The sequence below is a fragment of the Engraulis encrasicolus genome, chromosome 16 (genome assembly GCF_034702125.1).
Source record: "Engraulis encrasicolus isolate BLACKSEA-1 chromosome 16, IST_EnEncr_1.0, whole genome shotgun sequence".
In the NCBI taxonomy this organism is placed as follows: Eukaryota; Metazoa; Chordata; class Actinopteri; order Clupeiformes; family Engraulidae; genus Engraulis; species Engraulis encrasicolus.
The window spans coordinates 24,793,077-24,819,501 of NC_085872.1; the positions used below are offsets into that span (position 1 = coordinate 24,793,077).

Here is a 26,425-nt window from a genome sequence, read left to right on the forward strand (position 1 = left end):
ATACCGAACACCGTTCCCTCTTTTTCATTACGCACGCTTTAACTCTCAGCTCTGCGTCTGGAAATGCCCACCAGCAATTACCTCCACGTTAGACCATTTCCAGTCAGACAAATACCACATTTCTGGTGTCCACTCTTTGAACTATGAGTTAAAAAATGCTGAAAACCACACCAAACTTAGCTGTGCGGAAACATGCGCGTTTACTAGAATGCACTATATCTTTAACGAGGGAAATTAAGGCGAGGTTGGGTGCTGTCATTTATCCTATAGTCATTAGATCATGTGGTTCATTTTCTGCTACTCCATTGGCTAAGGGCACGTGTCTTGGATACCGGACTGCAACGTCACTCTGGGGGGACTCCTATTAAAAATAAGAACAAAAATCCATAGTGAAAGTATTTCAGAACCAGTAGTAGCGCCTCTTTATTTACGCGTAGTTTAGGGAGCAGGAACCATCCTTATTCGTTTAGATTTCAAGTAAATTCTAGTAATTTACTGTGAAACACATCATAAACGAGATGAAAAGAACAATATTCGATGGATTAAAATAGTAACCTATATTTTGGTCTTTGTTATTAAGACCAAGGGCGGCTTTGTGGTATTTAAAGATTAATCGTGGTCGGTGCGAGGATTTTTACGTGTTTTTTTTTTATTTATTTTACTTGTATATAGACAACAAGATAGGGTAAGTTATTTAGAAACAATATTCAAAGCTTTGTGTGGCGGAGAGTGAGAAAGGGGTTAAAGATCTTGTGCTGGGAAAGCATTTCAGAATGGAAGAAAATGATCATAGCAACAGAGATGCAGAGCGCCAGGATTCCGGTGATGAATCCGACAGAGCCATTCTTCCACTGTTACAAGCACCGGTCAACCTACTCCCCCACCGAATTACAAACTTTTTCATCGACAATATTTTACGACCGGACTTCGGACGCAGGAAAGAGGGGGCACTGAACCGGGAATCAAGCATTCGTAGAGGACGGGAGAATCACTCTTCTGGATTCAGATTGGGTCATGTGGAGGGGACTGTAGCAGAAGAAGGGACTTCGAATCCTAGCTCCATAAATGGAGCAAAGAAAGTCAACATTGCTGAGGAAGAATCTCTAAAGCCACGAGAAGAGAGTGGAAATCAGTGCATAAGTTCAGATTCGGATAGTTCGCAAACCAACAGCTCCCCATCATCACAGCCTTTGCTCTGGCCAGCCTGGGTGTATTGTACCAGATATTCGGATCGGCCATCTTCAGGTGAGCGCCAACTTTTTCCTACAAAAACTATTTCAGTAAGCTTTCCTGAATGTTTGAAGTCATCTGGAAATGGTACCAAATTACAAAATCGATGGATAGTTTTGTTATGTAGGCCATTTCAATAGCGAGGATATACTCTAATGGACGCCAGGATCTGCGTAAAAAAACATATAATTGAATTATAATTACTTCACATGAGTTGGACCAGATTGAGCCCTCAAAAACATTTCGGTATTTTATTTTATGCGGCATGTTATTTAGGGAATTTATCAGAGATTAGACCTATGGAATGAATATATTTTATGGGCTACCCAATAGTTGTTTTGTTCATTCTGAATGTTAATTATTAAGTAATAGGCTATGTCTGTAGCATATGCTACATTTTAAACTCACTGAAGATCAATAGAAGCACTTGGAAAACTGTAGCCACAAATGGCAGACCTGGAAATATTATGCGTAAGCCTACAAGCAAGACGCATTATGAAAATATAGGTTAGTATTCCCTCCCCTCGCAGCTCCTAAAGTTGCCATTGGCCTATCCAAGGAACAAGGCCTACTTTAGCTGGACGATGTTTACAAATAGTCGTAGAATACGAACAAAGTAATTTATGCAGCCCTTATAAATTAAAGTTACAAGAAACACTTCGCCATTTGAAACTGAATTTAAACGAAATTAGTCTATATCCCAGCCCATTATCTTAAAAGAGCACGGAGCCAGCAGCAGAATCATTCAGTATTTTTCCATTAAACTTAGCCTATTTATTGAATCCAGATGGATTTAAAGTTCACGAAAAAGTTATGAAATGTCTTATAATAATTTCCTAAAACCTGACCAAACCTTGGTATACGCCATTGTCCCATCCTTGTCTTTGTTAATGTTTAATTAGCATATTTCTGACAATGGTTTTGAATCCTTGAGTGAAGGCGGTTTGAACCAGATGCATATTGAATCGCAGGCATTCCGGTGAAAATAGCCTTTAGTTTCGTAACCTCCTTAAAAAGTTTATTGGTAGGAAAAAAATAAACAAAAACAAATAAATAATTACTAATGACGTAAGAGCGTAACTTTGACCTGAAGACCTATAGGCTACTAGAGTAAGCCTATGCTAGATCATAGGCCTGTGCGCAAACATTCGATTACCAGTGAAATAGATATGCCTAGGCCTAACTAAAAACATGAAATTGGCGGTAGCCTATTTTGAAGGAATGCTCACAGAAAGTTTACATTTAGCCTATGTAAATATGACCAACGAATAGCTTAGGCTACTTTGAACACACACACACACACACACACACACACACACACACACACACACACACACACACACACACACACACACACACACACACACACACACACACACACACACACACTTCAAAATATGGTAGTTCACGTAAAACGTAAAGACAAAGTTACATTATAATATGCCATATGCCGTATAGATGCCATATTTATTTTCATTCAGTCTTGGTGATGGAAAGCTTTGATTCTTTTTGCTTTGTTTTGTTCTAAAAATTAGTCCACTTGAAGTCGACTAGCCGAAGTAATCACGTTGGTAGGCCTATATTGTAGTAGGCCTACGTAGCCTAAATGCTGAGGCCAAAACGATCGACACAATTTTCCCCACAAAATGGTTGTGACTGTGATGTTTTCTTTTTAGCTTCAAGCAAATATTGTCTAAGCCTATCTTAACTTAATGAAAAGGAACCATAAAATAGCCTAGCATATGTTGACAAAACGGTCCCACACCACACATGAAACTCTGGCCCTGACTGGTTCCAGTTCCAGCCTTCCGGCTTTCCAAGTTATTTAGTCTATAACAAGTTTATGAACAACTTCAGCAACTAAAATTGGTTCCTATGGAAACAGTAAGTGAAAAGAGAGCCCCCTCCCTCCTTTTTCATCCAGCCATCACCCCACCCCCAAGCACCCATCCGCATCTCGTCCAGAACTCCAGCAAGATAGGCTACTTACTCATTCGATGCACACGAGTGACCCTCTATAACTGCTGTAGACAGTCTGTACGTCATGTAGACGCACACCAAACTTTGCACGAGAGCTGTGACGTTCTGTTGCCATACTTTCATCAGTGTGATTATAATGCTTTTATTGGGATTTTGTGCTCTTTTGCTGTGCGTAACCATTATTTGCCACTTGGCAAAGGCCAGCACAATTGTATTCCCAAGATGTACGTCCGCACCCTACATTTGATCACTAATCTATTTTGCCCTCTCGACACTACAGGACCAAGATCTCGCAAACCAAAGACAAAAACCCCAAGCAAAGAAGACAAGCGTCCTAGGACTGCCTTTACCGCCGAGCAACTACAGAGACTGAAGACAGAGTTTCAGAATAATCGGTATCTTACAGAACAGCGACGACAGAGCCTGGCGCAAGAACTCGGCCTTAACGAGTCTCAAATTAAAATATGGTTTCAAAACAAGAGGGCGAAGATCAAGAAAGCCACCGGGGGCAAGAATTCACTTGCACTACAACTGATGGCACAAGGACTCTATAATCACGCAACATCCGCAAAAGACGACAAATCAGACAGTGACTGATGCCTGGGAAAAAGATTCAATGCAATAATTTAAAGGGCCAGTGTACAAAAATACCAGCGTTTATGAGTTTCAAAAATGTATGAGTACCTATAATTCTGCAATATTATGTGTATATATGTGTTATTATTGACAGGTATAATGATGTGGAACAAAACAAAAAACTTCTTCAAACTATTACTATTTGCTGTATGATTTTCTGGAACTTTTAAAACAAGCGCTTTTTGATTCGCACTTGACGTTGAGATATTACAGTAACCATGAAATTCATGCTGAAGTCCAAAGATTTTTTCTGCTGCATTCAGGCAACTGTGACTTAACTATATGACAAAAATGCTGATGTTATTATTTTAATGTTTGTTTCACTGTTCGTTGCGTGTGTGTGCGTGCGCGCGTGTGTGTGCGTGTGCTCGCGTGTGCGTGTTATATTAAGAGCAGTTTGTTTCCCCTTTGTTCTGATTTTTGTTACCATGTGGCATATGGGTATTTGTTTACTCGTAGCCTGAAACCATGCATTGTATAGAGCAGTCTATTTATGAGGCAGGGTTAAGAAGTTGTGCAGTGGACTAGGTTAGGTTACATGAAAAAAATGACAAATTCACATCTAAGGCAGTCGAATGCATAAACTGATTAAATAAAATTCGGGTAAAAGTATATTTATGAACTGTTGTACACTTGACTCAACTGGAGAAGAGCTCTATCAGTAGAAGGAATGTAAACTGTCATATGAAACGATGTAGGCCTAGCCAATGGCGTTTATGATAGGCTATATAATATAGTTTTTATGAGAAAAGCAATATTTTAACCTCTCCTTTTTCGAAAATTGGGTTTAATTCTTAAATTACTTAAGCCTAATTAGGCTACTCCGTGCCAACCAGCAATTAGACAATTCCGCTTAGGCCTTGCCTACGTTATTCGACTCTGATCGGAACGCATCTAACACAAGAATAAGGAAACGCATAATGAATATTTCAATTTTTATAACAATAGAAATTTGACATAACCTACATTAATCACAATCTATTCGATTTTTTACCCGTAGACCACCTTGTGCATTTTTCATTGTTTGAAACACTGTTAGGGGAAAGACTATACAAATGTGTTGACGCTCAGACGTTGCTTTTTCTGGGAAGAAGCGGATGTGTTTACATTGCTTATTTATCTTGCAATAACTTTCTTTTCATTTATGAAAAAATGAGGCCTTTGCATGAAAGCTGCAGTCAGTCATAATTCACAAAACAACAAGCATACCTGAGTTGCAGATAGAATTAGTGCCATTGAAAACACTTGGATGCAGTGTGGTAATTTTTAAAGTGTGTATGAATTGAGACTCACCAAACGAACACACTTTGCCTTATGAGTTCTATAAGTGAACTTTACTCTGAGAACTGTGGTAGCCTATATAAAATGAAACACATAACTCACACTGTCTGTATCAAGGGAGGGCAGCTGCCTTCAGTTTAGAATAGGTTATATGTGCGACTACAAATGAGAGAAACAAACATTTGATGTGTATGTTTTTTATTATTATTATTTCAAAGGGTTCTCTTTGAGGAAAGCAACTGTACATAATTTTCTATTGTGATTTTGTGCAGCCTGGGGAAAGAAAAAGGGAGTACAGAAATAAAATTTGATGCTAAACAATGATTTATTTGTGAAAGTGTTCATGTTGAACAGAATGGCAAAAGGTGTTGACAATATAATGGACAACAGGCTCTTGAACATGACAGTTACTTCCACATTATTTGTATTCAGGCAGTTGGATGGACCAAAACTACCAGTACCCTCCCTCCATCCAACAAAGTGAAGTTACTTCTCCAGTGCCATCACACTTATTTATTACCAATAAGAGTTACAGTTAACCTGATATGATGTCGAGTTTGCCATGGTGAACAATTTGAAGAAAAGACGTTGTAAAACATCTGAGTTACCAACAACAACCACATTGTGATGGCTGTGCATGGTTCATCAAAAGCAACAGAATCTCTAATTTGAGGTTTAAACTGAAAATGGTATCATATACTATCTGGCAAGCGTTAACTTTAATTATAATAAAAAGATAGAAGGGTTCAGAGGTGATAAAATGAGTCTTTCCAGCTAAACAGCATACCGCTTTGTAAACTTTTAAATGAAACATTCTTTACAACTTTACGATAACCAAATGAAGTGTATGCACCAAGGAGAAAAAAAAACAAATACAAACTTACCCCAAGACAATGAAACAGCTTGAAATAGCTGCAGGTGCAAACTTGAAACTTAGCTCAAACTAGTGACAAACAAACACTGAAAAACTTGATGTCACAGCAATGAGAAAACATCCCACCACACACAACCACAACGTAGGGCCGTCCCAAGACTGTCTGGCCTCCAAACACTGCATACAGTAATTGTGCAGTAGTAAGTCAGAGATCATGAATCTCATTCGCTCACAATGCTCAGACCCAAACTCTGACAGCGATATGCAGTTACCTGAAGCCTGCGCCATACGTCTATTTATCTATTTTCTTTGGAAATGAAAACTGAAAAGATCTCGCCACACAAAAGCTATGCTATCTGCAGACCAATTCCCCAGCATTGACCTGCTCCTCAATGCCAGGGAGGCTCATCTGCATTTCTATTCTGGCTCAGCTTGTATGTGGAAGTAACGCCCAACAGTCACTGACTTGATGAGCCTCACAGGGAAGAGAAAGGCCGGTGCCGCTCAGACGCGCAGCGTGGCTCCTGAATTGAGAGACTGTGGCCAGGAGACCCCATTGAAGGTCAAAGCCTTCGGTGACAGCTGCAGGTGGCTTTGCTTCCTTCAGCGCTCTGTTTGCACACCTCCAAACTCGGTGTCTGCATCTGAAGCATGACATTGCTTTGGCGATCTACCCCCCCGCCCCCATTCTCCCCATTCAACCAGTCCTCCCTTTCCTTTTTATTTTGCTGCACACCAAAATGCCTTGAGACAGAATTATACATCATCAGCAAGTTAGAAGAAGTTAAGTTTAAGCAACATACACAGGAGATGCTGTTCTGAAATAAAAGTGTGGTTATAGGTCAAAAGTATCTAAAGAGACGAAACAAAACAAAATACAGTTATTTTAAAGTACATGTCTGGAAAAAAATGTTAAATGCTTTCATTTTGATCACTCAGGTTAACCGTTTTAGAAACATGTATTAAAATACAATGAAGTCAAGCATAGCTTAACTTTTAGCAGTCAAAATGCATAAATGCTGAATGATAAAGCACCTGTTGCAGCTTTTGCAAACCAACCCCCCATTTTAACTCTTACCCAACAATAGGGGCAAAGGCCAGTCACATGGAAAAAAAATATATCACGTACTGATGGCCCTTGTATGCTCATCATACAAAAGACTCCTCCTGTCCCCTCCCTCCCCCACTGAGTTATTTATCCATAGTTTCAAAATGCTTCCTATCAAACTTGAATATGCAATTAAGTGCTGGGGCTTTGTGGCGGAAATATAATTAAGCCAATGAAAGATGTAGAAGGTAAAGAATGGCGATGACATCAGGCCAATTTCACACTTGGGACTCGGATGGCCAAGCAAAAGCCAGGCTCTTGCCACGCAACACAGATCAAAGCACACTGCCACTACCGAAAAGGCAAAAGAGGACTTAAGTATGCTAATCTCCAGGACAAATATATTTTAATCTTGTTAAAATACAAGTTAATGCTGCAGCTCAGTGGCTGAACTTTGCAGAGTAAGGGAACAAGATCCACGTTTCCCTCACATTTCTAAATAAAAAAACCTCCTTGTTCGCAGATATCAACGTTTATCTTTCTTTTAAAAAAGTTCATCATTTGGTTTCTCACAGTGGACCGAGGATTCCTCTGCGGGTTGCAGAGATGGGGCAACTCATACAGAAAGTTATACAAACACCCCATAGAACGCACAGGAAACGAGCTTTTCTGGGGTCCCGTTTGCCCCGTCACTTTGAGGTCTCGACAGTGGCACCTTGGCAACCCTTGATCTGTGAAGTAGAGCGGCTCATACTTCACACACTGGGACAGACAGGGCAGCCCGCTCCACAGGGAGCATTCTATTCCCCCCTCCTGGACACCAGGCTCAATGAGGTTGGGGAGAGAGGGAGGAGTCACACTTCACTTTACTTCCTGACTTCGCAAAGATGACGGCAGGTGAGAAGTAGTTTAAAAGTGTCTACTGGTTCATGTATCAATTCAAACAGCTCCTTGCTCACATATCAAAAGTTTGATGTGAGTTGAACAGTGAGGTTGGCTATTTGTATGAGGATAACATTTCCTTCTAAAGGCTACACAAACACACATACATACACAAACAAAACACGCCTGCCTGACTTTTTGGTGGAAATGATTTCTTGGAGAGGGACACAAAGCACAATCAGAGAAGTATTGAAATTTCACAACTTTAAAAAGGAAACATGACGCCTGTTAGACTACTTGAAACTGTAAACTGAAATTGTGACGCAATATAAAAATGTGAGAGAGCAACTCTCCTGCTTCAGATCAACACAAACCAAGTTATTCTAGTAGAAGCTGTTATCAACGGCTGCAAGTATCGTGAACTCTTCTTGCCAATTTTCCAAGCTTGACTACTCTACTACTATAATCACCCCCACAGGCCGGTTTGTGCACGAAAATAACAGGCAGGCTGGAATGGCGGTCTCTTTGGAACATCACATACTGTTTAGCACAGCCTGAATTCAGAACACAGAGGATGTCAGTGTGCTGTAAATATCTCAAAAGGCATATTTGCTTCATATTGTACATTCAATGCCTTTTTGGAATTAGGCTCCGATTTCATTTATCAGTACCTGAGAATATAATAAGTGTTTGAAGTTTTTAAGTTTTTAGGTTAAGTTTATAAAGTTATTAATTCATTTTAAATTATTTCTTTGACGAAAATCTATCAAAACTAGACTGTGCGGAATGCCAACGGGCAGATCCAACATTTGACAAAACTTCATAAAAGAGAGAAGGAGAGAGAGAGAGAGAGAGAGAGAGAGAGGGTGGTCTGTTCCCCCTCAGTGATCTGTGTGGCAACCTCATCGAGCATCGAGCGGAACGGCTGATTCAGGAGCATCATGGCGTTCGCCGTGAAACTCCTTGGCCTCTAGGAAACAGGATGTGGTGCCAGCTCAGCGCACGCGCACTACTGCATCATGGGAGCCATGAGGGAAGCCTACGATGTCGAGGCTCATGCATAACTGGCAGCCATGTTCAGAGACCAAACAAGGACAGGCATGGAACAGCTTACTACGCTACCCCATGCTCAGGTTACTGTAGGTACTTGTTCAGCATTTTATGAGGGCCAAAAAAAGAAAGTGAGAGCTCTTTCTTCCCTGGTTTTCCAAAAGATGCCATTGGAAGCAAAACAGTGAGGCAGTGTGCTGTAAATGAGAACATTTTAGGTTACAATAGGTTCCAAAGGTTTTCTATAAAAAAAAAAATCTATAACCAATGCCGGCATAAATTATTTGAATCTAAGGTTTTAAGTTTTCAAATAGTAGGCATACCGGTAAATATATGATTTGAAACGCATTGAACAGTGGTTAAACAATAAAGCCTCATGATGTTCACAGGTTAGTGAGGGTTTTTGAAGTAGCAGACGTTAGGAGGTAAAAACCACAGCTATTACCCATAGATTAATTAGTAATTGGTAATTAATGTACAAGCAATGCATATGCATCTTAGATGAGACACTAAAACAAGAAATTGATGAATACATACTATAGTGGCATTAGCTGTGGTTGCACTACACTGACGTCTGCTACTACAAAAACCTCATTAACCATTACATTTCTGACCATAATTGAGAATTTTGGCCAAAATAGCTGGATTATTTGATGATTGTTCTTGGTGTTATTTCACTTTTAAATGAAAAGGCAAATCTTTACAAGTATTTGACTTTCTTTTCATTAAACATCCACATGACAGATTCAATTACAGTACCCAGAAATCAAATCAATGAACATCTCTTGAGACACTGCATAAAATGTTATCAGTTTATCAAAATACGCACCAACACTGTAAGTTGGGGGGAATTACATTTTCCAAAAAAGAGGAATTGTTTGAAGAACACAATACAATCGGTGACTAGCAACAGTGTAGCCCATTTCATTACATTAGTGAACAAAAATGCATAAACTGTAATATTTAATCATGATCCAACTGTATCAATTTCACTAATGAGGGAGCAAATAAGTGGTGGTTTACACTAGTTTTGACAGCATTGGTCAAACCACTGCATTCCACAGAGTGCACATTTCGAACAGCTAATTAACAACCAATGAACAGCACTTTCTCGACTCTCACCAAGAACGCTTTTTAAGGCATAGTAGTAGTCATTTCCATTTTACAAAAAGACATTCACACCAATGAATAAAAATAGTATTCGAAAGCACATTTCATAGTAAAATATAACAAAATCATATACCCTCGTCCACAGTCTCTGAGCACTCTCACTGCCATTTTGTACCTCTGATGACAGCATATGCATTGTTCTCCATCCGAAGGTAATTTTACAGTTCAGAGCGTAGTGAGGCTTCGATCCCTTTACAATAGCCTAGACATGGAGACATGATTGTGTGTATTAACAGACTGATATCAAAGAGCATTTCAAAGAATCTTAACCTAAGGGAATGACAATGCAACCTAATGAATGTTCAAGGATGACTTAAAAGCGACATTTAATTGCGTGAGATTGTAGCATTAGAAAGGTATCTCAGGTATACCGTTTCTACAGGAACACTTCAGAATGAAGTCCACAGGTTAGCCACTAATGCCTGCCTAATGACTGGTTGCATAAGTGCCTTAAAAGTAAACATCTGTAAGCAAAATCAAGGGCCCTACTCGTTCTCATTACGAGAATATCAATAATAAAGCTTTTATTGGACAACAAACAAGAAGTTTTTTAAAACATGCCTAACAATTTTGCTAAACACACATCTTAAGTCACTTATACAATACTTCAATAGTGAGTAGAAATGGGCCAACCATTCCTCTTCTCTGCCGTATATTCCTCACAACACTAATTCCATCAATATGGCCGTTTAAGGCGGGGACCACTATCAGACCTGAGTGCAATGGTGGTCAACAATCGGGCAGGTGTGGGCTCTGCCATTATACCAGGAATCCTATGAATGCTGTTATCAACCATTTTTTGAGTTTTGCCTCGATTAATTTTGCATGTTTAGTCAGACTATCAAGATAACACATTTCCAACAATGAAATTACCATATGGAAAAAAACCCATATGTGACAACTTTGAGTCAAAAACAAAAACCATGGTTATTATTTTTTTGTACTTTTTTAGTACTTCGCTAAAGCACAGACTGTATCAAGTTCTAAACTCTGGTGATTGTGTTCTATGATGCAAATAATAAAAAATGATGGTGGGGCAAAAGAGGTAAGAAAATGCCCAATGTAATAGAACAGCAGCTCTGTTAAGTTATGAAAACTGCAGAGGAGGTGCAATGAAAGAATCAGTTCAAGTAAAGGAGGAAGAGTAAGAGGGAGGAGAAGGAGTACCTGAGATTTCACTACACAGCTTCTTGGCTACGTGTTCTGACTCACGGGCGAAAAGCGTGATGATATCATCTTCGAGATCCTCCACAATGGTCTCACACTTTGGGGGGAGAGGCACAACAAAAGAGCAGTCAGAAATGTGCAGTCAGAGTGCAGAAGGTACGGGTGTGCCGTGCAGGTGATATTGTACAGTTAGGTGTTGGATGCAAGGTTAACATCTGACAAAGCACAGGATTTGACTCCATGCTGTTTGGCGGCCATTTTTCACCCTGCACTCGGTTATCAAGGCAGACCTGCCATCTTGAAAGACTTACACAGCAAAAAAAAAGAGAACCAGCTCCCTCGTGGTGCCACAAAATTCACCCATTGCAAAAAAAAAATGGCATACCAAATCTGAGCAGCATTGCACTACTGTACAGTACACATTCCATGATGAATAAATATATTCATATTATATTTTGATGTTACGCAGTATCTCACGATACATTATGGGTTTTTGAAATGCTGGCCTAAAATCCACATCTTAGACATAATTCTTTATAGAAAACAACTCAAATTGGCGAATTCATTATTTACAAATATTGAATTTCATTAAGCGTGATATAAAAGTTAAAAGGCACCTGCAGCCATTTCCGTGTAACTGAGCCATGGACTTTACATTAAAAGTAATTCTGAAATAAAATACATTGCAATATTGTTGCAAAATAAGAAATAAAAATGAATCTAAGTTCACATTTTCACATCAGTACTTTTCTTAATTGGCACATTCAGTGCAGAAATAAACAAGACAAGAATTGAAAACTAAGGCAAACTATTTCACCACCTCTCGGGAGGGGGTTTCATCTCCGTAATCGATCAGCATGCAACACAATTGCAGATTATGTATGCATGACCTTTTCACAGTATAGGTTAAAAACTTGATTGACTGAAGTTAGGATCAAAATGTAACTAAAATACTTACTGCAAATTTGAGGGCATTGGAACCCTCCGGGCCATCAAACTTAAAATTGTTAAAATCGGGGAAATCCCCACCGCCGTTGCTCCTTGGGGCAAATCTTTTATAGAGCTTCTCCTTGGTATCTGGATCCTCGTGAACGGCATAATCACCCATGCTGTTGCACACTCCTTCCAGCAGCTCCGTCAAGTGAGTTTCTGACCTAGCAAAAGGGACCTATTAAATAATGAAAAATGGGATTAAGTATTATTTCGGGCCTTAATCATATGCAGTCGCAAAAAAATGAGGTTTGACAATCCAATCTTCCAATTCTTCCCGCCTCTTCTGTCTGCCCATAATAATAAAAAAAAAATCACTCTTTATGTCCGAGCATCCAGGTCATACACGTGACCCCTTCCTTCCGTTCCCATCTCCAAAACATCCTCATAGCCATAGCCACAGCTATGACATTTAACCTGTTAGCACTGGAGTTGGGCAGAGTATAGCCGTGTGCCTTGGAAACGGCACAAAAACCACACTGTGGCGTCTAGACAGGTCAAGGTGCAACCTGCTCCCACCCTTTGGCCTCCCCCGGAAGGAGAAAGGGGAAAGGCTGACGGGAGGGCGGAGAGAGTGAATTGAGAGGAGAGCGGGGGGTAAAGAGTTGGGAGGGGAGCGGTGTCACCAGCAGCCAAGTGCAGGGTAAACACTTAAGGCTCATCCTTTGCTGCTCCTTTTGGCAGCCCATCACCTCCACCCTTCGCTGATCAAAGAAGGAAGTTTCTCCTTGTCAAGCCCGGTCAAAGGGCGCCAGGAGGGAAAGGAGAGGGGAGGGCTGTGGGGTATTGGGAAGAGGGACAGGGAGAGAGAGGGAGAGAGAGGGGGAGAGGGAGCACAGGCCAGATTGCACATGAGCTGGATTTCTTGCAATGTAGATGTATATCCCCGACCCCATTGTCCCTTTTCAGACTCAGTATGGGACCTTCCGGTCCTTCTGATTACATTATGGTGCACGTTGTTTTTTTTCTTTCCCCTGTTGCCTCCTCCCCGCTCTCTCACTCTCCCTTCTGTCTCCCCAACACAAAGAGGTTTCCATGGCTCTCTGCCATCTGGTCACAAGTAAAGATAAAAGGTCCCAAGGAAGAAGAGCAAGCGGTCTACGCAGCCTTTTTTTAATTAAATGGTCGAAAAACAGTTGGATAGCCCGAAAGATAAGACAGTGGCCAATCACAGCTGGCGTGCTGAGTAAAAGGATCCCACCTAATCCAAGGAAAGTGTAATAATACTACTGAACAACATTTAATATGCTCAAAAATGACCCCCTGCTGCCTAAACCATACATGCAGATAGAAAATCGCAAATTCACCAAGTTGATTTAATCAAAGTGCAATGGGACATTCATTGTCAGATTTTTCATCAGCCATTCACTGTATGCATATTCATAGTCCTATCTGGAGCTGGTGCTTTCATTATGAGGCAGGGAGTAGTGTTTGCAGCTAAATTGCTCACAGAGAAAGAAAAAAATTGAAATCAGGAATAAAAATCTGGCTCCGGCAAAAAGGGCATCTTCTACTGCCGCCGCGTCCCCTTATCGCACAATCCAGAAAATTTCGGGGGAATTTAATTCCTTGCCTGCAACAGTCTGAGGGTTTTGAATAGAACCTGTCAATAAAGAATTTCCACAGGAATAAAGGGGGAATAAAGGGGGGGTGCCGCTCCAGGAAGAGAAAGGGCTTCTCAGGGATGCCATCCTCCACTGCATCACAGTGGAAAGCCAGTCATCATTGTAGCACTGGCAGGAAGGCCTTTCAGCCTCATTGTGACCATAATTTAAAAAGCCACAGACATAAATGGACAAAATCAAGACCGCAAGGTCTTTCCCCTGGACCTGAGAAAGGCATTGTAATCAAGCTCCCTGTGTTTCTCAAAACCTTATGTTCAAAAGCTAATAAGAGACCCAATAGTGTACTAAAACCTAATTATTTTTTAAAAAAACACACATGATTTCACATAATGTGATATTCTGCCTTATTATTTAAAAAAAATGAAAAAATAACTTAAGATCCTTTCCCACTATTACAAAAAAATGAAATAATTTGAGTTTATTTGTAACCATTTCTACTGTTGCACTACTACTGCCACTATTGAGGCAGTGGAGGGCATAGACCACTACACAGTAGCCTTACAGGTGTAGGAGAAATTAGCATTCAGTAGAATTTGATTAGAGCGCGCGGAGACCAGTTCTAGTCAATTCATAGACCAACTCTTTGTCGTCCTCCATGGGAGAAACTAAGATGTAAAGTCCCTACAGACAAGAGAGAGAGAGAGAGAGAGAGAGAGAGAGAGAGAGAGAGAGAGAGAGAGAGAGAGAGAGAGAGAGAGAGAGAGAGAGTGAGTGAGTGAGTGAGTGAGTGAGTGAGTGAGAGTGAGTGAGTGAGTGAGAGAGTGAGAGAGAGAGAGAGAGATAACACTCTCAAGCAAGACTCACCAACAGCCACAAATCAGGGTGTGAAACCAACAAGAACTGACACACCACCTGGTGAATTGGTGTGTGGATGAGCTCACTACTGTGCACACTGGTGCACTGGCAGTCACTAAGGATATATCATGTGTTTCCACAGGCGTTACAAAGACCTCTCAGCTTGAAAACGTTAAAATATATATTTTAAATGTAGTACGACAAAGTACATTTCTAGAAAAACTGTCAGCAACAGCTTCACTTTATGACAGTCTCTTGATAACGTCCTGTTTTATGTGTGGGTTAAGTTTCCATGAATTCCAGGTGTAATAAATGTTCACATAATATCCAAAAACAAAAAAAACTATTTTTTATTGTGGATACAACTGAAAGTAGCCTTCAGATTCCTGAATGCAATAAGGGAATTATTTTGGAGAATGAACCGCATAAAATGATGTCTTTGCAAATGAAAATCAAGAGACATCCCACCTTAAAGACAAACACGCACGGATCTTCTTCAAGGAGAGGGTTAATCAGTTAAATGCTACACATTACGTCTTAAAAGGCCATGGCAAAAAATGTGGAAAGCACTGTGTAAATTCCCTTTCATTAGATACCTATAACAATCAAAATAGGATTAACCCCTGTGATCAATGGAGGACTCACGGCACTCCCAGGATACCAGAGGTCAGGGCCTGCCTTTCACAGGGACCTGACCTTTACCCAGCAGTACACTGACGGCCTGGACAGACAGTAGCTCGCCGCTATCCTCCTCTCTCACTTACAATTTGCTGAGAGATTTGTAAAGGGGGAAAAAGCGGTGATCATTTACAAGGTCATTGACACTTGTGTGTCCTCATGAAGATATATGAGGTTGGTGGTATGAGGTTGATCAATTTACCAATAGGGCCCCAAGTGACCGAGTGTGGTCATCACAAATATGGCCGTGATTGAAATGCAGAGCTGGACGTCTCCTTGGCTCCTCAAAAGCATTCTGCTAGAGCAGGGTTTCTCAACCTTTTTTGCGCAAACGCCCCCTGGACATCACCCTATGCCTTCCAACGCCCCCTGGACCTCTTCCTAAGCCTTCCAATGCCCCCTTGACTTCATCATAAGCCTGCCAATGGCCCCTTAGTATTAAAAAAAAATGAATGGACTATAGCCCCCAATGACAATTAAGCACCACCCCCTCTCAGCTGTATCCTTCTCAACGCCCCCTGGGGGGCTGTACCGCCCCCGTTGAGAAACACTATACTAGAGCATCACTGATCCAGTGGTGCTGATAGAAAGCTATGTGAACTAGACACCTAGACACTATGTTGAATAAACACAGTTTTGGGTTTAGGTTGTTTAGTCTGCAGCATGTGTATGTGTGGCGCTTTATGAGCCATGATGAGAATTCTGAAGTGAATAATAATAAATAGTGTGTTTGGCATAAAGTGCAAGAACTAGTCAAAACACCAACCATATAATGAGATATTCTATTTTTGTCATCTAGTATGCATGTGATCACCCAACGGGATGCAAGTGGCTATCATATATAATGTATGTTTGTGTCATATAATGTATGGAGTGTAGAGTACTTATGCATGCATTTCAAATGCCAGCCTTATGTAGAAAGCCAGATTCACATCCAGACATTCTGTAAATCTTTAATGGGTTTACTTATCAATTTGTCCTTTTCATTCTAACAACAAATACCGTTCTTCACAATAAATATTATCAGACTTGATCTTGAGTCTTTTGAGCATACAACCTGGAATAAAATGGCTTTGAATTGAATTAAGTGCTGTATCATGTATGCCTGTAGATATTGTGTCTGTGTCATCTTTGTAGAATTCCATGAAACCTGCAGCACAACATGCTACATGCATACTGTAAGCTGAAGGGGGGATGGGGATGTTACAATTAAGATGTGCTCCAGCATATAAACAAAAACAGGCTTTGACAGACATCTTTGAGGAATTGCTACATCTCGAATCTGGTTCTCCCTGCCAGCGCCAATATTACATCAAAAGCAGTAAATTCTTGTTATTGTGCAACTGAGCATATGCGATGCACAGCAGAGAAAAGGGATAAAACATTTCATATTGCCTGAGGGGAGGAGGCAGGTTATGTGCCAACAAACACAGTCACAGATTTAGTACGTACGTACACACACCACACACCACACACCACACACACACACACACACACACACACACACACCACACACCACACACCACACACACACACACACACACACACACACACACACACACACACACACAAATCTGTAAGTCTGACTTTGTCACACACCTTCTTATCAGAGAGACTGCCATCAGGTTGAAGTCTGAACCCGCCTACATGGATGGTTTTCTTGGGATCCGTCTGGCTAATTGAATAAATCAGCTCATCAGCGATTGCCATGCACGCTGTAGAGGAAAGAAACGGTTATTATTAAAATTCTACTGAATACAAACATATCTGCACATCAGGGAAGAAATAATTTTCACTGGGAAATATTCCAAATGAAAATACTGTATAATAAATATGGCATTGTCACATTTACCACACCACATCTACCACATTTGAAACAAAAATACAGTGAAGTTAGCAGTGCTCAGCTCTTAACTATGCAACTAAAGAACATTCCCACACAGGCTAAATTCATTACATAACATGACATTATGTTAAACAGGTGCCATTACGCATACCACAACTACTGTATGTGCATATATTAATGCATAAATGCATACAGGGGTTAGACAATGAAACTGAAACACCTGTCATTTTAGAGTGGGAAGTTTCATGGCTTAAGTGGACCAGCCTTTTGGCCAATCTCCATTTAATTGCACATTGCACCAGTAAGGTGAAGGCTCCCAATGGACCGTTCTGGTGGAAACAGGAGAGATGAGGTGCACATTTAATTCTACCATGATTTGGACAGCTGTGGTTTTATGTTTTTTGGATACAGTCCGGGTTAGCACCCAAACATCCATTTCAGAGAATTCAGACAGTTTCCTCTTGCTTGCTGCTGTTGGATGTGGTTCATCCTACTTGGTGGTATGTAAACGTTACCTGGCTGTCTTGCTGTCTCAGTCAAAAATGCACCAGTTGCACGCGCACAAAGAATTTCTCATTTTTTATCTCTAATATGTCACCCATAATGTTTTGTGGTTTGCAAAATTGTGAGCAAAACTGTGCTCCTACCCTGCTAATTGAACATTCACACTTCACCTTACTTTTTAGTGAATGAATGCTCATTGGGAAACTCCAACTCCCATTGTCATTGTGACACAGCACTCCACAGCACACAAGTGACCACTGCACACTGCACACAACGAAATTGCATTTTATGCATCACCCGTGCAAGGGGGCAGCCCTCAGTGGCGCCCCATGGGGAGCAGTGCGGTGGGACGGTACCATGCTCAGGGTACCTCAGTCATGGAGGAGGATGGGGGAGAGCACTGGTTGATTACTCCCCCCACCAACCTGGCGGGTCGGGAGTCGAACCGGCAACCTCTGGGATGCAAGTCTGACGCCCTAACCGCTCACCCATGACTGACTTACTGGTGCAATGTACAGTTATTGAAGATTGGCCAACAGTCTAGCCATGAAACTTCCCACACTAAAATGACAGGTGTTTCAGTTTCATTGTCTAACCCCTGTATAGTGATGAAGATCCATAAGGCATAGTATACAGGTCTGCGTATTAGGTAGCCTGATTATCATCGACTTTCAAATCTCTTCGAGCAACGCTGAAGCTGTTGCGTCACTAGGAGGGCATGGCCTGGCTATGTATTAGGGACTACAGGAGGGGTAGTTAAATCACAACATAGACCTTGTGCTGAATAGGAAATGGCATGCAGAAACATGCACAAGCAACCAAAATACAGTCATGTTAAGCATACGTTACATTTGGGGAGCTTAAAGGTGCAATATGTGGGATGGTGACCAGATGGTAGGTATTGCAACTATGCTTCTCATTGCATCTGCAAACTACTCGCGAAATATTCCCAAATTTGTTATTTTCATTAACATTTACTAATCAATAAACTAATATTTACTAGTATGACTTAAGTACAGGTCTTGCCAACATGTCTATTTCAGGAAATTCATAATGGCAGACATGGAGATTTCATACATACATTTTCATGTATGAAAAGAGCAATAATGAATAATTTGATTGTGGTGGTAAGTATTCGTGAAAAAGGTAACATTTGTGAATGGACAGCATAAATTCTGGAATTAAATCATAACATATTGCACCTTTAAACTTTGAAAAATAAATAAACAAGGCAAGCCCTCAACAGTGTCTTTTACTCTCTGAATCACCACACAAGTTTTGAGTTGACGCCCTTGTTCAGCTTGAGACATTGTGATTTCATATCAGTGTGATGTATGGCTTCATTTTGCCATATCTCAATTGAAGAAGGGCGTCAGCCTGAAATGAGTGCTTGCTTCGTTTATTTATTTCTCAGGGTGCTGAATAGTGATATCACAATGGTTAGTCAGCCAGAGTGTCGACACACTAATGGCCAAGTCATTTATGAAAGTTCCTGAGAAGAAGGCAAAATGTCTCCATGATCCTGTTTAACCAGGGGCCTATACTAAGAAGATGGTTCAGGAGTAAACCAGGTTAACTTTAGAGGTAATTTATAGATGATTTACCGCTTAATTTAACCTGGTTTAATCCTAAACCAGCTTATTAGTATATATTCCCCTCAGGCCTATAATGATGTCAAAGATAGTGGACATGGTAACAGTGGAGTCTCAAGGTTTGCACAATATCCAACTAATAACTCAATCCATCTAATAACTAAATGTTGGAGGAGGACAAATCTGCATGATTTGACACAGTCTGATTTCCAACAGTTTGTTCTCAGAGTATAAATATGACATTCCCAACAAGCACAATGTTTACTGTTAAGCGTGCAGACATCTCCATGGCCTTGCAAGAGGCTTTAATCTGTAAGTTTATAATTTCTATGAGCCCTTGCTGTAGCCTTCATAGGAGCCGGACTTGCCGATATGGAGTAAACATTCCGGTCTATCAGATTGTTATTGTAAAACATATCATGGCTTTTTCACTATTCACAATTCTTCTAGTAATTGTGATTGTACGTGATGGCCTTCATATATGGCTTCTACTTCAGTTGTTACATGTCCTAATCTGTCTTTGTCTCTCTTTCTGTGGATGAATTGTCCATTACAAGGACTGAATAAAACTTGCGTTGTGGTGGTTCAAGGGGGTGAAGTGATGGAGGCTGTGCCAGGAAACTTTCCTCAAAGAAATGTGCCAAAGACATGCATGCATGCATTTTATGCATGTTAAGTTTACTTTCCACAACATAAAATGGGCTCAAAATGTACTTAGAGGTAATGAAAAAGAATTAAATGGAGTAATCGAGTAATAGTCAAATGGACTTGGCATTCAAATCAAATACAAAGTGTTGCAAAAGCAACATATCTTACCTGAACAATAAACCATATCATCCTTCTTCCCCTCTGTTGTCTTCAGTAGCCCAAACATCAACAGCAGGCCAAGGCTAGTGTAGGTGATCAACGAGGTCATCCTTGCTCTCTGCACAAGGAATCAAGATATGGAATGCACACGACACATGAGAATTAACACCCATTTTCACTACATGGTATTCATTCTATACACCCCTACACTGTTTGCACACAGATGTCACGTAATTGAGCTGCGTGCGGCGCGCATTGTTGGAGCAAAATCGACCATTTACCGCACATTTGTAAAGAAACTTGCGTTTTTGCAAGATAAGAAAATGGATGGTCACGATAACTTCAGATACGAGGTGGACACAACAAACACGGGCATGATGATGTCCTCAGTCCAGTGGTATGTTGTAACCACACTTGTATCCACAAACATCTCATATGCTTCTGGAACAGCCTACTCCCTCTCGGAACAGCATAACAAGTGCACTTTTTAGGGTCTCTATTTTTTTTTTTTACAAACGTACATGCTTCAGGATGGCAGGTATTCGCTCTTTAGTGCCTTCACTGTCTGTTTGTGTGTGTGTGTGTGTTTGAGTCAACAATGCGCACGCAGTTAGTGATGACGCAACTTCTAATCGGAGCAATACAACTAAAACTACTAAAAAGTGACATAGTTCAACACAGGATGTTGCACTCAGAGCAAGAAGGCGAACCGAGTTATGATTAGATAATAATCTTGTTTTCACATTTGTCAATACATTTAAAGGTGCGCTGTGTAAGATTGTGGCCAGAGTTAGCCAGGCCAGGCCCTCCTAGTGACACAACACCTTCAGCTTTCCTTCTTGTGAGGCCCGGAGCAACAGAACTATCGTTTCTGAACTCCGGAGAAATCAGGAACACCACCCACTTTGTCTGGAAGCAATGAACTTAGAGCAGCTTCAACGGCCCTGGGTAAAGGCGTGTTCAAGGCAGTGATGTGGTTTGAGCAGAGACGTTCTATTGGGACGTTCTATTCTATTGAGAAAATGCTTGGTTTTTACTTTGGCATAGCCTTTTCTGGCCTCGAGCAGTAGCAAACCGAGGGAGATGGCTTAACCAGGCCATTTGGGCAACATCATTACCTGCGCCAAGGAGGTAATGTTTTTCGGTCGCATTTGTCTGTTTGTTTGTTTGTCTGTCAGCAGGCGGATTTGGACGAAACTTTGTGGAGTTGTTGGTAATGACCCAAGGAGCAAGTGATTAACTTCTGGTGGTGATAGGTGATCTGGTGGTGATGGTGGTGGCAACTAGGTTACTGATGGAAAAAGTAACATTTGTGAATTCTGGGAATAATCTACTAAAAAATATTACACAGTGCGCCTTTAAAGACAATGCGCATATAGAAATTAGGGTGACCATACAGGGGTGGTTGACGTTTGAGGGCGTAACACAATTAAAAATTAAATAAAAAGTTAAAAGTTATTCCAATTCCTGAAAAAATTGATGGAAAAAATTTGAAAAAATAGAAAAAATTAAAGCACTTAGTGGTCCGTGGAATTTCACCTAATGTGTGCTGCATCAACACATTGCATAGGCATGTCACACCGCAGGAAAATGAAGTCACACCACAGGAAATTCACTGCATTATGGCAATTTTAATCCTTTTCTATACATGACTGACATCTGAGCTAATGCTAACTTGATAATGATATTGTGTTTAATCTTACAGTTTTTGCCTACTGCTTGCACACAATTTGCAAAATTTGGCTCATAGAGTCAAAACTCTACACACAAGCCAATTACTCTCAACACTTGCAGATAAACCCTGCACACATATGCCGACATGAAACTCTGCTATCAAAACCTAAGTATTGCCATAAAAACGTAACAATCTTTTGTCAAAACCTCACTTTCATGTCAAAAGACACACATGAGCACCAAATGAGAAAACAAATTAGATCAACTTTAAAACAGTTGTCTGCTTTATACAAAACACAGCAGTCTTTCTTTTTGTAACAGTCTATTCAGTCTCACAGAATGTAGCCTACATCTTCACAAGACCCCAAAATGCAATAACTGCACCTTACAGAACAGGACATTACAGTAAACTGAAGCAAAAAATATATGTCAAACAGTACATCACTCTAAACTCAACAGTGTGAGCTTATGGACCATTTGTTTGTGTATGGGGTATATTCACAAATTTTCAAACATCTAAATATGATATAAATATGTGGTTGATGTCAACATGCTGTATTGAAAATAGTCGATATACTGTCTTTGTTTGGGTATGAGGTATGAGGTATTCTTCGTGAAATACAATACATTTCCACAGACACAATATGCAGCTGACATCTAGATGACGTCATCAAAATTATATCATGTTCAGTCAGTTTGCTCAAGTGCTTGGAATTGGGTTCTGAAAATGACACTATTTCTACAAACTATCATGTTCACATTACCTAACATGTGATGATGAAGACAAAAGGCTGCTCTTGGTGGCATGTATCAGGCTAGGTTTTACAGTATGTGAGTCAGTCAATGCCATAGGCTACTCCATATTCTACTCTTTAGAACCGTTGTGCTATTTATTGTTTTGTTTGAGTGTAGGAAGGTGTGAATTTAGCATAGAAGCAATCAAAGTAAAACAAATAAATGCAAAATAAAATAAGTGTAATGTAATATATAGAATGCAACTTTGTAACTGGCAGAATAGTGGTTAATTTTGAAAGCATGTGTTTTATTGTCTGTGTCTAAATCTTGGCATACATCAGTGTGTTTTGTTTTTTTAGCAGATGTGTTTTCACAATGACACTCTGAGATTTTACTTTTGAACAAAGTGTCTTGTGTATAAAATTGTGTGCAGACAGCTGGAGTCTGTGTGTTGTGTAAAGGAGCAAGTGCTTATCAAAACTGGTATGAAAGTGTAATGCTTGACTTTTGTTTAAAGTAAAGCAACATGTGTTTAAGTTATATACCTACAACTTAAGGATATGCCACTTTGGTTTGAGCATCGGCCTATAGTGTTTAAGCAGTAGGCAAAAACTGTAATATGTGTTTTCATTTATAAAAAAAACTTGTTTTCCTTCTATAAGAGCAGTCACACCACAGGACACCATAAAATGAACCTAAGCATTGCGTGACAGAAACATTGCAATATGAAGACATATTAAGAGGTTAATAGTCACCTTAAAACTCCACAGCACTCTCCAATAACTGAGGTCCTGATTGCGTTACAATATGCGGCCTTGCCTCCTCCACTTGTGCTTGCTTCCTCGTACCAGGAAGTAATATGTCATGATGACATCACTGACAACAGCATTATATTTCAATATCTTGCAAAAGCTCAATTGCAAATGAGAAAAAGACCTTACAATTGGGATGGTGAATGAAAAACAGTCCCTCAAAAGTTCTTGTGGCTAGGCTGACAGCTAGGAAACTTTAGCGTTTTCTCCACGGAGGAGGGGCCAGGAGGTGGGGCCAGGAAATAAGCACAAGTGGAGGAGGCAAGGCCGCATATTGTAACACACTCCTTGCCTCCTCCACTTGTGCTTGTCTCCTCGTACCAGGAAGTAATATGTCATGATGACATCACTGACAACAGCATTATATTTCAATATCTTGCAAAAGCTCAATTGTAGAGTCTTTTTCTCATTTGCAATTGGGATGGTGAATGAAAAACAGTCCCTCAAAAGTTGTTGTGGCTAGGCTGACAGCTGGGAAACTTTATCGTTTTCTCCACGGAGAAGGGGCCAGGAGGCGGGACGAGGAGACAAGCACAAGTGGAGGAGGCAAGGTCGCATATTGCAACGCACTCACTGACTGGTTAGGAGCCAGTCTTTAAGACCCTAGTTGGCCTTGCAGCTGCCCGTTCACAAACATTGATATACATGTCACTCCACAGGACGCAATTTGTGTTACGAAATTGAACTTATAGTTAATATTACTGTCTTGAGTTTTTTCACATTCACATATCTTAATATAAAGTTAATATTTATGCAATCATGCCAAATGCTTCATACATTATTCAAAATGTTGTTGGTTAATTTTTATATGTATTATATTCCAGGTTTCATTAATGTTACAGTCACACTCACTGCAGGATATTTGACATATAAACATAAATCTTATCTCATCTAAGACTAATAAACATAATGTAAAACATCTTCTTTCATTGACATTTGTTTTTTAAAGGAAAAATAACAGTTTTGTAGGTTTTTTGTTACGAAAAAACAAGGCGTCACGTCAACCACCCATAGGCAGCTTGCATTTCTCTAATAATAATGATGATGATCTTAGGCAGATAGTTCAGAGCTTTCCTTGAAAGATTCAATTTCTACAAATAACTTGACAAATAACAAGGAGTGAACAAAATGCTATAGAGTACACCTCTGATATGGGCATGATGATTCATCTGAAGATAATGTTTACAACATACATCAGCCTTAATATTAGGCTGCTTACTCAAGAAGCAAAACTGGTTTACAAGACAAAGGCAAACAAGGATGAGAGGTTTCAAATTCATGGTATCCATTACAGAATAACTGTCACCAATGCAGGTCATTATACTTAACAAAGGCAAATATTGTTACAATAATCCGACGAGAAAATTCTGAAAACTCTTTCAAATGTCCATGAATATTTCCAGGAGTCGCAGGCCAAAAATAGCTTAGAGATAATAGAGATAATCATGAAGCAGGCACATGTTTGCTTATTACTGAGGAGGGTCGATATGTTCTACCCACAAGTCATCAAGTGAGTCTACTGACCAACACAACACAACTACCAAAATGTAGGCAATTCATGAGAAGATTCGTATGGGCCTATTTAATTGGATAATGACAATTGCCTAGAGCCAAAGACTACATGAGCTTTAAATTAGAGTCAAAGTCTGCATCAAAGTCTGCCGCCCGTGGTGCCTTGGATGCGTTCGACCATCGGTAATATTCCCCCCCTTCCCCATGTGCACCTGTCGAATCGGCTACACAGGTAATGTGCACTGCAGGTGCTGTGCGACAGTGCGAGGGACAAAGGAATTCAGCCACATAAACATTCAGTCCGTCTATTCGAGACGCTTTCTTAAACCTATTAAAATATTATATTCAACGCTGTATTGTTAAACATGTGTCAGTACACAATAGTAGTCTTACCTGTACGAGTGGTGAATAGGTATAGCCTACAAAGACATCAGCAAGAGAAACTTTTGACGTTGACTTAGCCTGTGCGTCACGAATTCAAAATGTCAGCAATGGATTGATTGTGTGGATGGATACATGTGTTAGAACGGATATGTTCTGTTTCCGTTGAGAGCTGAGGCAATGAGGGAGATATCGTTATCGACCCAGTAAGTAAATTCACACACAGCGAAATATTCACTCCACTTACGTGCAAGGCTGAAGAGCTGCCACGACTAGCAAAATGGAACGAGACTGACAACTGCGTAAGCCAATGAGCTGTGCGTAAAACACTCTGCATCCAATTATCTCCTTTGAACGAATAGTAACCAACCCCCCGGAAGAAAGTAGAAACATTGTATACTTTATTCTGTACAGTTACGATTGAATGAGTTCATAAACTTGAAATAAATGCCTAACTGGTTGGTTGCGGTAGTATTGGCACTTGCATAGGATTAGGCACGAACACGGTTCCTTATGCAGTATGCAGGAATATTTTGGCTTGGAATAAAGCAATGCAGTTGCATACTCGACCATTAGAGGGAACAAATTCAAGAGAAAAAGAATAGAATACATATAGGCTATTTGCATTATGTCATAATTGTTTTAAATTAAAATGCATTCGCAGGGTTTTCCTTATCAAAGTTTATGCAAACATCATCTTATAGAGTTTTGACATAGCCTACAATTTAGCATATGTGGTTAAAAAAAAGGAAGAAAGAAGAAGAAGGAGAGAGAGAGAGAGAGAGAGAGAGAGAGAGAGAGAGAGAGAGAGAGAGTAAAACAGGAATATTTGTCAGAATTATTTTGCTTCCATTGAGAACCAGATGCACTGCTTTAGGCCCTGTGAATGAATAGTTTGACCCCGTTACATGAATGATAATATGAAGGGCCTCTTGTCAATCATCATCGAATCATCCTCACCCATCTGGCAGAGCAACATCAGGGTCTTTGTCACTCATGCCTGCAACATGATATGATCATCACAAAGGTGAAGAAGGCATGTTAATCCAACATTTATCAATGTTCACACTAATGACAAATTGACAATAAACTTGACTTGACTTGACTAATGATGAGATAAATAAGCAAATTAAACTTAAACACACACACACACACA

General features: G+C 40.2%; 2 protein-coding genes across 3 annotated transcripts; one reads left to right on the forward strand and one right to left on the reverse strand.

The window, feature by feature from the left end:
• The first annotated feature begins 773 nt into the window (after positions 1-773).
• Positions 774-4,120, forward strand: en2b (engrailed homeobox 2b). The gene is made up of 2 exons (XM_063220318.1): positions 774-1,245; positions 3,491-4,120. The coding sequence occupies exons 1-2, from the start codon at positions 774-776 to the stop codon at positions 3,805-3,807; spliced, it is 789 nt and encodes a 262-aa protein (XP_063076388.1). The 3' UTR covers positions 3,808-4,120.
• A 5,659-nt stretch (positions 4,121-9,779) lies between these two features.
• Positions 9,780-25,586, reverse strand: cnpy1 (canopy FGF signaling regulator 1). 2 transcript variants are annotated; one of them, XM_063219067.1, is made up of 6 exons: positions 25,517-25,586; positions 20,165-20,273; positions 17,006-17,121; positions 12,277-12,486; positions 11,319-11,415; positions 9,780-10,353 (listed from the first exon to the last, which is right to left on the reverse strand). In XM_063219067.1, the coding sequence occupies exons 2-6, from the start codon at positions 20,262-20,264 to the stop codon at positions 10,310-10,312; spliced, it is 567 nt and encodes a 188-aa protein (XP_063075137.1). In that variant the 5' UTR covers positions 20,265-20,273; positions 25,517-25,586; the 3' UTR covers positions 9,780-10,309. The 2 variants fall into 2 exon arrangements, with proteins under 2 accessions (XP_063075137.1, XP_063075138.1); XM_063219068.1 differs by having other exon boundaries at positions 25,282-25,543.
• Positions 25,587-26,425: the final 839 nt, after the last annotated feature.

Excerpts from the sequence above, each read along its gene's own strand:
- en2b (XM_063220318.1), top strand. The coding sequence starts at position 774 with ATGGAAGAAAATGATCATAGCAACAGAGATGCAGAGCGCCAGGATTCC. Across the intron at positions 1,246-3,490 it reads TTCGGATCGGCCATCTTCAG|GACCAAGATCTCGCAAACCA; the intron begins GTGAGCGCCAAC and ends TCGACACTACAG.
- cnpy1 (XM_063219067.1), bottom strand. The coding sequence starts at position 20,264 with ATGACCTCGTTGATCACCTACACTAGCCTTGGCCTGCTGTTGATGTTT. Across the intron at positions 17,122-20,164 it reads TGATATGGTTTATTGTTCAG|CGTGCATGGCAATCGCTGAT; the intron begins GTAAGATATGTT and ends TTTCCTCTACAG. Across the intron at positions 11,416-12,276 it reads CCAATGCCCTCAAATTTGCA|TGTGAGACCATTGTGGAGGA; the intron begins GTAAGTATTTTA and ends CTCCCCCCAAAG.